Below are 16,674 nucleotides of genomic sequence, written 5' to 3' on the forward strand. Positions count from 1 at the left end.
TTCCTCCTCTTTGCCTCCCAATGTGTTAACCTAGATGGTGGTGAATAGAGCAACCGAGGTATATATATGTCTCTGTCTCCGTATTTCTATAATCGGGATCGGCTTCATCGCTTTCCATTTCCTAGGTTTGCTCCCTCATCCCTCCCCACCTCCTTCTCTGCATCGCCTTCTGTAGGCTAGATTCCTGCTACACCCACCCCTACCCCCTGAAGGAGCATGTGCCAGAGCAGACAGCGGGTTAACTGCCAGGGCTTTCTGCAGCTAAACTTGGCATTGGGAAGGAAGATTTAGGAATCTTCGAAATACCCTATGAGCATTGTAATGGAGACGAAGCCCTCCGATACTTTGGATGCTTATCGGTGGTACCTGAAGCTGCAGACACCCCTGTCGCTCCACTCCTCCGGGACTCAGTCTTTAGGGTTCTCTGCATGACACTTACCCTCCATGGTGTCAGCAACAGAAGAGTTACTCAGAATGGTGCAATCTCGCCCACCTTCCTTCCATGAGAGGCAGTGATGGCTAGCATGGCTAAGAAGCTTGCTAACAAATTAGACACGCATCACTTCTACGGTTACGAGTTGGGGGTGGGGAGATAAATGAATCGCTGCATGTCTGGCATTTTTTAAGGAAGTAAAATGACCATGGTAGAAAAGCACCCATAAAATTGTGTTGCTGAGTAGGTCCTTCCTGATGAACAGATACGGGTCTCGATTCTCTGTAGAACATGGTCTCCCTTAGTTTAGGAATCACCTTGGTGGTCTAATACCTCTGCCCAACCCCAAATTGCTTTAGTCCTTAAGACTGAGATTTGCAGCAGTTGGTTAGCCTGAATTTATGTTGTATAAAGCTAACTGAATTTGTTTCATGATTCCATGGCCAGTCTCTCACCTGCCTTAAACAGTATTAGGAATGAAGCCACACCACGGTGATCTATGAGGGTGTTTGAGATGTTGGCTTGCCACAGATCTGTTAGTGGACTCCTTAAATTGATCAGTCTCTATCCCTGGGTTTTCCCTGGCTCTCCCTCTGCTGGGGAGTTTGGGTTTCCTTAGAAACCCTATGAGCCACTGACCCTGAAGGAAGCCTAGTGCAGAATGAAATGTGGACCCCGACATATTTTGCTCCCTCTTTTTTATCTGCACGTAAGAGGAGCAGGAAGGAATCAGCTGACCATTTGTTGTGTTTTTTTTGCAGAGTGGCTTCACCCCGCTCCACATAGCTGCTCACTATGGGAATATCAATGTGGCCACGTTGCTGTTAAACCGAGCGGCTGCCGTGGACTTCACTGCACGGGTGAGTACACGGCAAAGTGTCACATCCTCAGAGTGTCTCAGATGACTTGGATGTTTCGTTTCCCAGGCTCAGGAGTAGGCTGGGGCATGGCCTTCCAGTCATTGAGAAATTGCACGTATTACCTTACCTAATGTATTTCTTGTATTACATAGACATGCTCGTTTCCTGGCAGGGAAGGTAAACCAAGATTGAGAGTGAATGTCGATGGGATGGATCACAAATAGTAAACACTAATAGAGAAGATACATGTAATTGAAATTGCCGAAGCTGAGAACCATGGGCAGTCCTCCATGTGAAATAGTCTAGAAGTGTTAAAGACTATTCAGTTGCATGGGTACGGGAGTAGCTCCCAAGGCCCCACTCCTCTCCTAACTGAGGAGATATTGGCAGTTGATAGTGATAGTTTTAGAGTCATTTTTCTCTAAAACTGTGACCACTGTAGAGTTACCCATAGTTCAGTGGATGGCTCCAAACCCATATGCACAGGGAGCATTAATGCAACTCAATGGTATGTTTTTAAAAGGGTGTGTAAGTGGAGGCTGTTTGTTCCCAACTACCCAGACCCAAAATAATCACACAGAAACTGTATTAATTAAAACATTGCTTGGCCTTTTAGCTCAGGTTTCTTCTTAACTAACTCTTACATCTTAAATTACCCCATTTCTATTATTCTGTGTATGGCTACAAGGCTGTGGCTTACTGGATAAAGTTCTGGAGTTTGTCTCCTTTGACAGCTATGTGGTGTCTCTAGGACTCTGCCTTCTTTTCTCCTCTATTTCTACTTGGAATTTGGGCCTTGCTCTGTTCTGCCCTGTCATAGGCCCAAACAGCTTCTTTATTTATTAACCAATAAAAGCAACACATATACAGAAGGACTTCCCACACCAGGTATGAAGTTGGTAGAGGGATTTATTGGAGGAATCCAAATAAAGTTGTGGGGGGGAATCAGAGAATGGTTGTGATCATAATATATTATAGACATGAATGAAATTCCCTGAGTTTGTTCTAAATTTACTATCTTTAAGATGAATTAATTGAAACCATGCAATAAGAGCCTTGATAAAGTGATATCAACTCACTATGGAGTCACAGAAAGTTCTGGCCAGAGCACTGCCACGGAGCAGCATAGCACACCTGAGGTGTTTTCTTTGTGGCAAGCTCTTCTTCTAGAAGGATGGGATGGGGTGGGATGGGATGTGAGGCCAATACTAGTTGTGGAGCACTCGAAGTAAAATTACCTTAAAAATAGCTGGTAGGTGGGCAGTGCCAGGCATTCTATCTCAAGAAGAAACCTTTAATTCAACCCTGTTTTACAGGCCAAGTAGGCTTAGCCCTGACTCTTGAGCTAGTGAGGAGGCAGAATTTCAGACTTAGAAAACGAAATCATTTACTTCATCTTCCTTATCTAACTTAAAGCAATTGTCCCTTCTTTTTTTTTTTTTTTTTTTTTTTTTTTTGGTTTTGTTTTGATTTTTTGTGTGTATGGGGTGGAGCTGGTTTTTCAAGACTGGTTTTCTCTATGTAACAGCTTTGGTGGTCCTGGAACTTGCTTTATAGACCAGGCTGGCCTCGAACTCACAGATTTCCGCCTGCCTCTGCCTCCTGAATGTTGGGATTAAAGGTATGCAGCACCACCACCCAACAGTTGGCCAGTCTTCTTATGGTTTATTAGTTTCAGAAAAATTAGTGAGCATTTGGGTGACACCAGCATAGATTTCCACTCTGGTCTTCCATTTATTGAAAACCTTTGTTAGTCTAAGTGGGTGGAGAAAAGTCACCTCTTCTCGCTTGCAGTTCTGCTAGTGGCCCCATTTGGCTCCAAGGCCAACATAAACTCTCCAAAGGACAACTTCAGAGAGCTTCTTTAAGACGATGTTAACCCCAAAGACCATTTCTGGGTTCATTAGTATAATTCACAGCATAGTCAAAACCTCATTAAGCCTGATCTTCTAATTAGGACTTTTGGAAAATCCAAGTCAGGATGACTTTGAAGTGGGCCTCTGCCAATCATTGAGAAATTGTTCCTTGCTGCTAAAAATAAGTTTAGATCTGAGGAAAAGCGTAAACAAATGAGGAGAAAATGGCAGTCCTGTCACACTCCTGTAGACAGCTCGAGTGTATCCATTCCCCTCCAAGCAGTGACTGCACTCATTATGAGCAATGATCCTTTATTGATTAGAGGTCAATGAAACCCTGAGGCCTGTATATTAACCTCACATGCATCACCAAAGTTGTGTTGGTATAAAATATGCCACACTCGCTGCTTTTTGCTGAATCAAAAGAAGAAAAAAACAAAAACAAAAAAAAAAAATCCTCCTCAGCCTAAAACCAATTGATGAGGCCTCTCCACACGGTATGGCGAAGGCTGTAGTGCAGTTGAGTTATATATTATTTATAAGAGCCTGGCACTCTTGCTAACTCCCAGCAGCCTCTGGTTCTCTTTGCTGGCTGTGATGGATGACTTGCTTTAGCGTGTCAGGGAAGACAATAGAAAGAGCTTGCCCATCTTACGTCCCAAATTCCTAGTAAGTCATCATTAGCAGACACTCATTTTACTAAGGTAAGGTACAAGGGTCTCTTCCTGCCCAAATTCAGAGGCATAGTCAGTCATGGTTCCCTATGGAATAAAGCAGGTAAACGTTGCACCTAGGGTTACATACATTCTGCTCAGAACAATAAAGGGGGACCGTTTGGTTTCATTGGCTAAGAACTGGCTGCAATTATAACCACAAATCACAGATTGGGAAGGAGGTGTAGACAGTGGTGTAGAAAATTTTTAGGGGTAAAATGCCAAACCGCAGAAGTCCCCTTGGTCTTTAGGAAGAGAAATTAGGGTTCTGTTTTCTTCCTGTAACTGGGTATAGTAGAGGATTGAACCGTTGAAGATTTAGGCTGGCGGCTGTGGGCAGTACTGTAGGCTGGGGAGGGACACAGAGAATGGATACTACTAGAGAAAGTTCTGCTAAATAAGAGCCAGGACAGCACCTGCAGATGTAGATGTTTCTGAAACAGATAAGGGACAGAAAAAAAAAAAAACAGTATGACCAAGGAAGGGCCACTGTACTCCTAAGGAGTGATTCTGACCCCTCGAGGGCAAGACACACCCATATCCCTCATCACATTTCCCAGACTTGCGTTTCATCGGTTTTGATTTTTGCCTTGTGACGCTGCCCCGTGTTAATAAACAACCCCAGCTGACACCTTTGCACTTCCCTTCTGTATGATCTATACAGCTAGCCCACCCCACCCCCAGGTCCCCTACAGGAGAGCTGCTAGCTGCTGCTGCGCCCTGTCAGCATCCTGCAGCCTGAGCTGAGTCAGCCATGACAGCTTTGACACAATCAGAACTGATGCATGACCCTTGCTCTCATAGCAAATCCTCCCTCTCCTGGGGAAGAGATGGTAATCGAGACACTCGAGAGGCCTTACCGACTGTCATTCCAGGAAGGAGCACTTGTGCACTAGGATGATGAAAGGCCAAATCGCATTAAGTGGATGTTTATCAAGTCCCTCCTATCGATTGCAGGCGATTCAGATGTTGTGGTGCTTAGCGCTTCCTGGTCTGACCCCTGAAAGAATTAGAGATTTGCTCTAGAAGATTCCAGGTGGTTTACAGATTAAAACAGAAGGAGTAGCTTTAGAAGGATGGACTAGAAAAAAAAAGTTTTTGATGAATTGGGGAATTAAATAATATAACAAATGTAGACTTAAACCTTTAATATATGTAGATATATACATGGAATGTGGGTATATAAATACATAAGTACTTTTATTTTACACATTTTATTCAATTTTTGACAACTTCATACATATATCTGCATACATATGCATGTATATATAATACATTGTAAATATTAACAGTAAACATTAGTGTGCAAAAATCTCTGTGATATGCCGAGTCCTGCTCGTAAACAGCAGGATATTGGAATCCTGTTTATAAATACCAGCAGTGGTATAGCTGGGTCCTGTGATAGAACTCCTTTTCATTATTTGAGGAACATTAGAGCCCAAGCCAGAATCCAGAGCTGTTTTCTGCACACCTGGGCTGCCAGGGCCATTCATGAGCATGGCTAATTTTAATTTATACTGAATTTCAAATACATATCCCTTGGGCTGAGCATGGTGCCACATGCAGCAGGTAGAGCCAGGCAGAGATCCAGCTCCAGCCGGTCAGGGCTAGACAGTAACGCACTCTTAACATTTCATGACCTCTATTCCTCGAGAACATTCTAGGTATTCAACACTTGCCTCTGGCAAGAGGCTCGTGTAGATATGTAACACGTTGGGGCTGTCAGAGAAGATGGGAACAAAGCTCCCACTCCCATCCTCACCCCCACATCACAGGCCTACCTTCCCAGCGGTGACACAGTGACCTCTGAATGTCACCTGCCTCTCTGGGAAGCTGTTCACTCCTAGCCCTGTATTTGCACTCTTTCCTTGCACTCTTCCCTAGTCTTTGGACGTCATGTTGACTGATTTTTGCCTATTATGCACTTTCTGTTTGCTCTCTATTCTATGCGTTATCTACAGTCCTGTGCTTTAGAGATCACTGCTATCCATAGCATCTCTCTGCTTCACAGACATATCCCCACACGGACCTTGGAGTGTTGATTTTCACATACACTTCATCCTCTCAGCCCTCCAGGGCAGAACTCACTATGCCCAGTGAGTGTGCGTCTTATGGCCACAGCTTTTTGCAGATAAAAAGCCATTTATTCCTGAAAACCATTCTGAAAACAAGAGGGCAGGATGTTCTATGGCCAGAGAACCCTTTGTCCCCCTGCCGTGACCAGGCACCTTTGGCATACCAGCATACCAATGGAGTCACCAGAAGGTTCTGCAATATTCCATTCAGTGAGAGGGCTGGCTGTAGGGGTGAACAGCATCAAGAAACCCCCCAGTTTCCTTCATTTCTTCTCAGGTAGAATTTATGGGAACAGTGGTTTTAAACCTATAATTAATAAAGCGCGCGCTAACTTCCTTCTTCCACATTAGGCTTTTACACTTAGTATCTCAAAAGTCTGTGAGGGCTGACAGGAAATAAAATACATGAAGAGCACTCTCCCATACCCTGTGGGAAACACGGGAGGTTTGAATTCCTCAAAGATCAATCTGTGTCCTGTTTTCCATTGTGGAGTCTATAGAGTTGTAGCTCAGCACCTGGCCCCAGGAGAGACTCAGGATAAACTTACAAAATTCGAGAAAGAATAAAGACATGACTTCTGGGTTTTCTTACCCGTTACGTACGGGTGAATCTTGTCCTCAAGCCCAGTTGTTTCCCAGCTCACCAAACTCCCGTTGCTTCAACTGAGCCATGTTTGGACTTAGGAGCCGCTCCCCCAAACAAGGTCAGCTACACCAAGGGAGGAAGGGGGCCAGGAGAGTCTGTGGAGTTCCTCAAGATGTTCACTGCTTGGATTTAGTGAAGGACAAGATGCTCTGAACATCGTGTGACTCATATGTCCTACCAAGTCATAGATGCTAGCATCAGGACCTCAGACTCGGGCCATGAGGGCACAGTTTAGGCAACTTCCAGAGGGTGTGCAAACGAATATCGGCATACTCCAATTATGACTGTGGCCGACTCCCTATTGTCTGCTTTAGGGGTTCAGGACTCAGGAGACTAGACTTTGGTTTGTGGAACAGAAATCTTCATGTGTATTTCCCTCAACATACAGTTTATTTTTTTAATCAAATAAAAGGCAGTAAAAAGTCACCTGTAACCTCTACTTATTTGCATGTTTATCCTTATAGACACACCTGTTCTTCAAATGGATTTATCTCCAAATGTAGGCTCTGCTACATCAAAGCGTTAAAATGAAAGTGAGGATTTGAGAATGTGGGCCAAAGGATGTGAGTCCCAGGGACCTGGCCACCCCACATGGTCCCTACATCCACCACACCCTTGTTGCCATGGTTATACTAGCGCTTCTATCTCGGAAGGGACCATGAGTTAGGGTAGGCAGGGGAATCTAGGCTCGCGTAGCTTATTCTTAAAACTTGCATGCCGTCTCCACCTTTCTCTAAATCCCACATCCTTGGAGAATCTCCTGCATGTTCTCTTTTAAGAAATGCGTGTGTTGCGGATTTGGTCTTCCACTTGGGCTGCATCGCCGTCTTTCCATGCAGGGTGAGGTTCATTTGTTCCTCACCCCGAGAGGTGAGTTTCTTAGTAGGCAGAGTGAAGCAAAGAGCGGGAACCTGTAGGACCTCGGCGGACTGTCCCTCACTGTCGCACTGGTCACTGTCATGGTCTGGGGTTGGTCCCTTCATCACCAGGCCTTCTTCATTTTGGGAGACAAGGGTTCACTGTGTATTCCAGGCTGCCCTCAAACTTGTGGTTCTCCTGCCTCATTTACGAAAGAAATTGAATCAGTGACATGCACCACTCTTCCCCTTCTGACCTACAATTTTTAGAGTTTTGTTTTGTTTTTTGTTTGTTTGTTTTTGGTATATTTTGTTTTGTTTTGAAACAGGGCCTTACTATGTAGTTCCGGCTGACCTGGGTCTCATTATATAAATTACACAGGTCTTAAACTCGCAGAGATCTGCCTGTCTCTGTCTCCCAAGTGCTGGGATTAAAGGTGTGCACCACCAAATCCAGCCATTTAGTTTTTTGCAACAGCTAATAGAGCTGTCTATCAAGCACAGGCCCTTCCTCTCTGCCCAGTCAACTTGTCTGACAGTGATGGAGATGCCTTTGGGCTTGTTCTCCTCCTTTCACCACAAGGCATAGAGTTTTATGACTAAGTAGAGCACACGGAAGTCGCATTACTAGATTCCCATAGGGCCTTGCAGTTAACCCTTCCTGCTCTTGCGGGTGGCAGCATTGTCCTAGACTCTGTGGATACACTAAGAGTTCGTGATACATGGTGACATCACAGCAACTGAAGAAAATAGTCCATGTCTATCACACTTGAGATGTGTGGCCAATAACGGGACTAGAGCTCTTGATGCCTTTATGGTGGCGGCTGTCTCTGTCATTAGCAGAGAACTCACTCACTCTAAGACAGACTTCCCTCGAAAGCATGGCACATGTCCAGTAGGCAGCATGGTGGTAGCCCTGTGAAGCACCTCTAATAGTCAGAAATGCCACTTCCAGAATGTATCAGGGTACAGTTTGTTGTGGTTCGGCTCAGTACAAGGTCAACCTCTAAGAAGTGATTCAGGGAGCTGGAGAGATGGCTCAGCAGTGTGGCACACAGGCTGCTCTTATAGAGGACTGGAGTTCAGTTCCCAGTACCCAAGCCAGGCAGCTCACGACTGAGGCTCCAGGGGATTCCCTACCTTCTCTGGCCTCCTCAGCACCCACAGTCATAGAGACACACGTGATAAAAATAAAATAAATCTTCAATAACAAAAGAAGTTAGTCGTATGTCATAGCTTGGGAATGGAAGAACTCCAATAATGAGCAAAGAAATGACAGAAAGCCACAAGGCACCTCTTCCTCTCCCATTTCCCCTCAACTTCAGTCCATTCGCTAAGAATGTTTCTCGATGACCTGAATAAATCCATTTCAAAATCCGGCAAATCAAAAATTCTATTAAGGTCGGAGTCAGCGAAGCTTATCTTTCTTCATTTGTGCTTAAAAAAATAAAAAAGACTCTCTAGCTTTATAATTTTTCTTTCCACCAGTTAGCTCGAGAAAGGAGCTGCGCTGGGCTGCCATGACCTAGCCTGACCCCCTACTGAACATTCCAGCACATTTTCCACACTGGCTGTTCTCAGATAGTACTTTAGGATAGCTCAGATGTGCCCTCCTAATAATCTCTTCTACCACTGCAGGCACCTCCTGGAAACTAGGGGGGAAAGGACTCTTCCGCTAGTAGTTTGAGGAACACAGGAGGGCAGGCAGACCATAAGGGGAAGAGTTTAGCCCTTTGCAAAAGCTGGAGTCTCGGGGTGAATGCCTCTGGATCCGTGCCTGATCATTGGCTCGGTTCTCCTGCCTTGAAGCAAGAGAGTCCACAAAGACAGGTTCAGAAAGGAGACCTGCGCAGATTAGCGTAGTTGAAAGCCTAGTGACGTGGCACATTCATAGGAGCAAGATCCTTAGAGTCAGCCAAGGTACGGAAGAGCTCTGAAGAAGAGCATATGCTAGCACATGCAGTTCAAGGCACAATACCAAACGGTGTTAAAACCCAAAGAAGCAAAGCCATGGAGGCTGAGCTCAGATGCAGGTGTTAAGGACGTTGGAGAGGAACGGTAGAGCCGATCAGAGCCATGGCAGCCAGACTGAGGGCACTGGCCTGGGGCCTGCAGATAGAAGGGAGTCATTGCTGGTCAACACGGAGAAGCTGAGATAGGAGAAGTCTTCCCTGAACGTTGTGAGGTGTGTGGAACGGAAGCCAGGCTTGGATGGGAGCTCTTGCTGTTTCCGGTCACCTGTGGGAAGGGGCTGTGGGTGAGGCATGGCCAACCCTGGGCTCTGTGGTCTGCTTAGCATTATCCTCGCCACAATCCTCCCAGAACCTCCGAAGGGGAAAGGGAGCACCATTCTCCTCGGAAGGTTTGGAAATTGATAGAGGACTTTGGTTCATTATTAACATGTATTATACATAACGAAGGGCTTCATTATGCTATTTCTGTACTTATATGGAATGTAGTTTGATCTTTTGCACCCTGGAGGCATTTTTGGTTTTCACAGTGCCTGGCATGGGATCAGAGAGGTCCTGAGTGGCTCAGCCGCTGTGTTTAGGAGGGTCTGCTGTACACCACACACCCAGTAGTCCAATGTCCATAACACACCTGCCCAAACACACTGAACCAAGCACCTATACATAGCCAGGCAATGGAGCAGAGCCACATCCCAGGGCAGGCAGAGGGAGGGTCTAGAAATTGCTGTTCACCGTAAGATTGCTCCTTTTAGGGACACCAAATAGCCCGTGACAACATCTCAGTTCTCACTACAGGGACTTTGAAAAGAGGAGGAAGAAACTCACGTCGAATTCCAACCAACCTAGTTCCTCCATTGTTGAGCAAAAGGTGCAGCAGTGAGCGTCCCTCACCATAATCCACTTATAGCTCTTAGTAGGCCATGAATGACGGCGGTGACTTCCATTTTACACCGAGACGCTAGGAAGTAACTGTGGGTGCCCAACTCTGAAGAACTTTGGGATAAGAAATGGTGACGTAGGGGGCTGGGGAGATGGCTTACCCCGGAAGGTACCTGCTGTGTAAGCCTGAGGGCATGAGTGTAGTGATGAGCTGCCTGCATGTACACACACACACACACACACACACACACACACACACACAACAATGAAGTTATAAGATTCTGACACTAGAGACCCCATGTCTGACTGAGCGTAGACTTGGCTCATACTTCAAGCCATCCCAGAGAAACCAGTCTCTCCTGATGACCGGCAGTTTGTTCTCTGCGAGTGTCTGGGTACAGGATGAATTAAATCCATCTTTTATTCTTTGGTAAATCATGCTTTGGAATGAACCCTCTATAGCCAGAAATCTGATGACCTCATAACAAAGGCACAGAACACTCATTTTTGGCAAGACATGCAAGGCAGGCTACATGTCACTACAAGGAATGAGGCCCAGAGAGTCCTGAGATTGAAAATGAATTTTCCAGTAGTTCCTAAGTGAGGGCCTCCCGCTGACTCATGAAGTCTGCAGTGGGCACTTTGCCATCATGTTTTTAACAAGCATGTCCCATGAGTCTTCTCATCGGGATTAGGAAATATTTACCAAGGTCAGGCTGAGAGAATCTTTATCTACACATTGCCCAAAGCTGCATCCTAGAAATCTTTTAAAATCTTCTTTAAAAAAAAAAATCACTGGTTCTACAGCACTTTAATAGGAACCCAGGCTTACACTGTATTTTACAGCTTACAAAGGGCACATATATGGAGGATTTCCATGGAAACCCATAAGGACAAACATTTTAACTGAGGAACAAATCGTACCCAAGGGATTGCTCGTCCTAGTCCAACCGGGAGTAAAGTGGCAGGATAGGGATCTGAACTCATGTTGTTTTTCTTTTTTTCCCCATGAGGAAACTAGGACCCAAACCTGTGTCCTCTGGAAGAACAGCCAGTGTTGGTCATGGCAAAGTCATCTCTCCAGCCCCCAATTTACTATTTCATTCTTCAGTGCTCTCCCAACCTCACTTTTAATAATAAGAGTTAAAAGCTCTTTTTTCTCTTTTTTTGTTAGTTTCATTTACTTAGGACTTGAGAATGTCATACATTGTACAATGTCTTTTGATTGTATACTGCCCCTCCTCTTCAGCTTCCCCAGAACTGTCCCCACACATCCTCCTCCCCACTCCAAGTTCACATCCTCACATGTCTGTTTGTTCTTGTACCACACTGAGTCCAGTTAGAGCTGCCTGGATATGCTTGGGCACGGGGACACCCACTGGAGCATGGGCAGCCTTAAAGAGTCCACACTCCTAAAGCAAACTAACTCTCCCTCCCTAGCAACCATTAATTGCTAACAGCTCTTAGCCCATGGTAGGAACTCATGAGCCCCTCTTCCCCCAATTGCTCATGTCTTATGCAATAATTAATTGAAATGCAGTTTGAATATATATATACATTTTAAAAGCATAGAGGTAGGCATAGTGACTGGCACCTGTAACCTTGACCCTGGAAGGCTAAGACAGGAGAATCACCATGAGTTCCAGGCCAGCTTGGTCTACAGAGAATGAGATTAAGCCTCTAAAACAGTGGTTCTCAACCTGTGGGCCGTGACCCCTTTGGGGGTCAAATAACCCTTTCACAGGGACCATAGAGCAGATATTTACAATACAATTCACATAGCCCTAGCAAAATTATGGTTATGGAGTAGCAACTAAATAATTTTATGTTCAGGGGTCACCACAACGTGAGAACTGTATTAAAGGGTCGCAGCATTAGGAAGGTTGAAAACCTCTGCTCTCTAGACAACAAGAATAGCAAAGAATTGAAATTGCATGTTGAATATCTCTTAAGGTGGCAGCTGTTAGCTAAGACAAGCATTTGCATGAGTTTGGAGACCAGGGTGCTCTTGTATACACGATAGGAAAAGTAAGAACCATCTGGCCACCATGAAAAGAGTGTTTGTTCAGCAGAATTAATGTAGGTGCCATTAATTTCATTTCTGGGTATATGGCCACCCCAACCCCGCAAACAAAATCATTGTCAGGGGAGATTGTCACCCTGGGTTTCTAGCAGGCTATTCAGATCCTGGGGTCCAGCAGCAGGTGAACAGATCAGCAGGAGGTGCCCCGTACGTGCATTTAGACTGTCACTTAGCCGCAAGAAAAGTAAGAAAAACCTGACTCATGCTGCACCCCAGATGTAGCGCAAGAGAACTCTGCTCGGTGAAGTGAGCCCGTCCCAGTAAAACGAACAGTGAGTGATCACCTCCGTGACGTCCCCAGGACAGACAGAAACAGGGACAGAGGCAGAATGAACCATGAAGGATTTCTTCTTAGGTAGGGTTCCACTTTTCAAGATGCAAAGAGCCCTGGAGATCAGTGGTACCGCGGTGTGAATTACATAAGGCCTCTCAACTGTGCACTTAGTGGGTAAAGCAAAACTGCTAAGGGGTTATGTGATTTACCACTGCTGATACATTGAAAGCCACTAAGCTAGCGACACAAAAGTCCAGCAGTCTTTGAAATCATAGAGGAGAGGGACTTGGAGCGAAGTTAGCATCATCCACGCGCTCCTTCCCTTGGCGGTAACCTGTCTCCGGTCATCGGTCCTCCTCCATTTAATTTAAACTCGACGTAAATTCTGTATCGTCAGAGCAAGGTTGGGAGTCACCTAAACTTGGCTGCCTCCTCTGTTGGGTTTCTGTGGGAAAGCTGGGAGAGAGGAAGTAGTTAGGCATTCCTCAGCAGAGGGGGGCTCTTTCTTGCCCATCGCTGACATTAACAGCATGGATCCCACACCTTCCTACCAAGGAATAGCATGTGCATCCTGTTAATTACCATCTGTGCCTCCGGTGTGGTGTCTGTCGCTCCTCAGTCCTGGTGCCCCAGGTTTCTCTGCTTCGTTCACAGCAGCCTAGTCTTGCTGTGGCCCTAAACATTCTTTCCCAATATCTCTGCATTCACCTTGAGAGCTGCCTCATCTAGAACCTTCTGATTTCACCAGGTGACTTTATGCCGACATTACTTGAAGTTTTTCTATCCAAAATATTTTGACATTCCAGACTCTTTGGATATATGGATGCCAGGGACTAGGTTGAAACCTTCACTCAAACATCCCAGACTCTTTGGGTATAGGGATGCTGATTCAGGTCTGGCTACTTCCTGCAGGCATGGGATGATGTGGGGAGGGGAAAGTTGGGAGTTGGTGGGCTCACGCTCAGTGGGAGGTGTGGGCAGAGAAGCATCCAGTTAGCTGCCATCCTGGAGACCTCACGCATCTGTTTCTTGAGGGAGATGAGAGGCAGGTTGCTAGGAGAACATTAGATTGTTATCATCGGCCCTATGAACAGAGCTGGCCATGGGAAGGGTGACAGCTGCCAGAATGAAAGGACCACAGAAGTGCCCTGGTTGTGCAGGAGAGGCACGGGTGAATGAGTGAGGCATTAGAGCAGGTACGCCCTTTAAAACCAGGTTCCAGTTGCCCACTTGAGCCTGGAGAGGTGGTACCAATGGTGAAGTCCCAGGAGCTGGTGCAGGTGCTGGCATATCTGGAGAACCCATTGCAGGCTGGCCTCAGCCTAGACAGCAGGAGTGACCTGTAAAATATGCTCGAAAATGGGTGGAGACTGTTAGTTTTTACCAGATCAGATTTCTTGATACAGCAGCAGAGCTTCTCCCAGGAACCTCTGAAGTAACATCTGAAAGCTGCTAATCCTGGACTATGAAGCCTGTGAAAGAGGCACCCCTGTCTGTATTTTTAGCAGGAAACTTAAATAATAAAGTAATGAGTTGCCAGTACCTTCAGTCACTAAATGCCATCAGACAGATCTGAGAGGGATAAATGAGCAGAAGTGAGACAGCGTTTTTCCCAGCTACCCAGGCAATCCCAAGTCTTTCCGTGGTCTTTGGCGAACTCCAGTCTTAGAAACAGTACTTGCCTCTAGCTGCTAAGCCCGGGAGGCCTGACAGATTTTCCTGTGGGGATAGGGTTCAGTCTACCTGTCTTGGCAGGATGAGAAGATCAATCCCCCAGTGTCCAGGCAGGGTCCAGGCAGCTGCTAAGGAGAAAGGCAGCTTTTTGCTGTGTGGGTGGCTTTGCCATAGCCAAAGGCAGGCCTCCAGGAGGAAGTTATTTTGCAACCATGCATCTTCTTGGAGGAGCTATAGGATGCTGCAGGAGCTGGCATGCCTCTCTATCATAAGAAACTCTTCTGTTAAATGCCGTACTCTTAGAAAAAGCACTTGAGAGTCAGGGTCCCTTTACCAGTCAAATATATCTAAATTAGACATACAAGTTAAATTTGGACATATAGTTTACCCAATCCATTACAGCTTACCAGTATTAGTAGAGGCAGGAGATTCGAAGGAATATTTCAGTGAGCAAAAGTATATTGGAGGTTGAATGTCTTCTTGGTAGGGCCAGCACATGTGAGTGCCCTTACTAAAGATGGCACTGAGGTTTCTGCTTTGACCTCAACCAAAATTGTGGCTATTCACATGTTTGTGGGTTTTTTAGAGCTGTTGTAATCTGGAGTTGCAAGTTTTACAGATTTTAAAACAAGCACACATGCACACATAGACATAAAACAAGCAAACCGTCACCACATTGTTCACACATACATATTAGCAGACAGATGAGCAAAACTTTTGCCAAGAAACTCTATCAGCTGACCAACTTAAAAATCCTGGAGTAGGCTGCAGGAGCCAGGTGAGCATACAGGTGATCCCATTGAGGACCAGATCAGCAGGTTCTGTAAGGGAAAACAGAAACACAAGGACAGAACACCTATGCCATACAGAGAGGAAGGACATGGGGACCAGATCCATTGCAGGGAGAATCCCAGTGTGACCAGATCACATGCCAGGAATGAGGGACAGGATGCAGAGACACAGACCAATAACCAACACTGAGAGAAGCTGGGGAGGAGGCAAGGGTGGCAGCAGCCAGTGTCTCGAGCAGCATGGTCAGGGCAGAACTTTTGGATCCCAATTTCCAGATAGGCCTAGCAAGCAAGACCGGTGCTGTGCGACATTGGTCCCTGAGGGAAGGAGGGAGTGCCAGTATCCAGAAACCATGGGCTGTGGGGGTTTTGTTTACTTGTCCCCATGCTGGAAAAAATTTTTAGGCGTTAAGGACGTATGGTATCAGATAGTCCCAATTTAAAAAGATTTTATAAAAGGCAGTCCAAGGACATTTGGGGATCTGGCTTTGAATTTCAGGTGTCCATTTTGCAAATCTGTGCTGAGACCTGAAACCTAGCACAATGTATGCACTGTGTTAGGCTGTAGGTCAAAAAACAGGGGTGGGGAAGGGGTGGAAAATGCCCTTGAAAAGAATGTCTGTTGAAAAAGAGATCCACAGGACAAGGCAGATCCTTGTCCCAGTAGCAGGTTGGGAAGCTGGCAAGATGGTGTCTCTGGCAGGACACTCCAAAAATTGCAGGAGGCCCTGGGCCTCTGAGGCAATGACTTGGAAAGGACAACTTACCCAGTTGAAGCCAATCTTGACCTGGTGGAGAGCAGGTGCAGGGGAGAAGGGTGTTCTCCCACCTTGTGGCCCCTGGCCAGTGGGAGAAACAGCCAGCCCCTCGGGGGGACCTCCTGATGAAAAGTTTCTACACACCATAAGCCTCTCTGCCGACACAATAATTCAAATCAGACCAAATTTTAAAAAGCCCAGGTTTGATGGATATAAACTCTCCCGATGACTTTCCAGCCCCCTAGAGAGGAGACAGGAAGGGAAGACTGGAAAACCACATGGTTTTTCTCTGGGGGGCAAATTAAATACCCTGTGGGAGTGGTCTTGAGCATCTCTGGGGAAGGGTCATTGGTTTGGTGGCCTTTCTCAAGGGGCAGAGTCTGGGCTGAAACAACTCCCTGGGGAGGGGGCTTGGGATGGAACTACCACCCGAACAATATCCACGAGAGAAGCAACAATTTCGTATGCTTTGTTTGCTGTCTTTATGATAATGAAGAGGGTCCTGAATAGCACTTCTGTTTCATAAAAGCCAAGCACCATTCTTTTTTATTTCTTTTGTTACATTCAATTGTGTGCATGTGCACAAGTGCATGCACACCTCTATGTGTGTGTGTGCTCGTGTGTGTGTGTGTGCACACTCACACACTCAAGCATGTACCCATGCATGCTCCCGACACACACGGAGGTCAGAATACAGTTTGCAGTCTAGTGAAGGAAGTATGAACCTGGGGTCAGGCAAACAAATTAATCTGAATTTGGAGCTACTTATAAAATGAGGATAAATTGATATATCTCTTTCTATGGT

At 45.9% G+C, this 16,674-nt stretch overlaps 1 protein-coding gene across 1 annotated transcript in view; it reads left to right on the forward strand.

Moving 5' to 3' along the window:
* The window catches only part of Ank3 (ankyrin 3), a 302,267-nt gene that overhangs the window by 109,710 nt on the left and 175,883 nt on the right, over window positions 1-16,674 (forward strand). Inside the window, exon 7 of the mRNA XM_038341994.1 lies at window positions 1,195-1,293. Within this exon, the coding sequence (XP_038197922.1) occupies window positions 1,195-1,293 (99 nt within the window). The remainder of the gene's footprint in view (window positions 1-1,194; window positions 1,294-16,674) is intronic.

Source organism: Arvicola amphibius, chromosome 9 (assembly GCF_903992535.2).
Source record: "Arvicola amphibius chromosome 9, mArvAmp1.2, whole genome shotgun sequence".
NCBI classification, from domain to species: Eukaryota; Metazoa; Chordata; class Mammalia; order Rodentia; family Cricetidae; genus Arvicola; species Arvicola amphibius.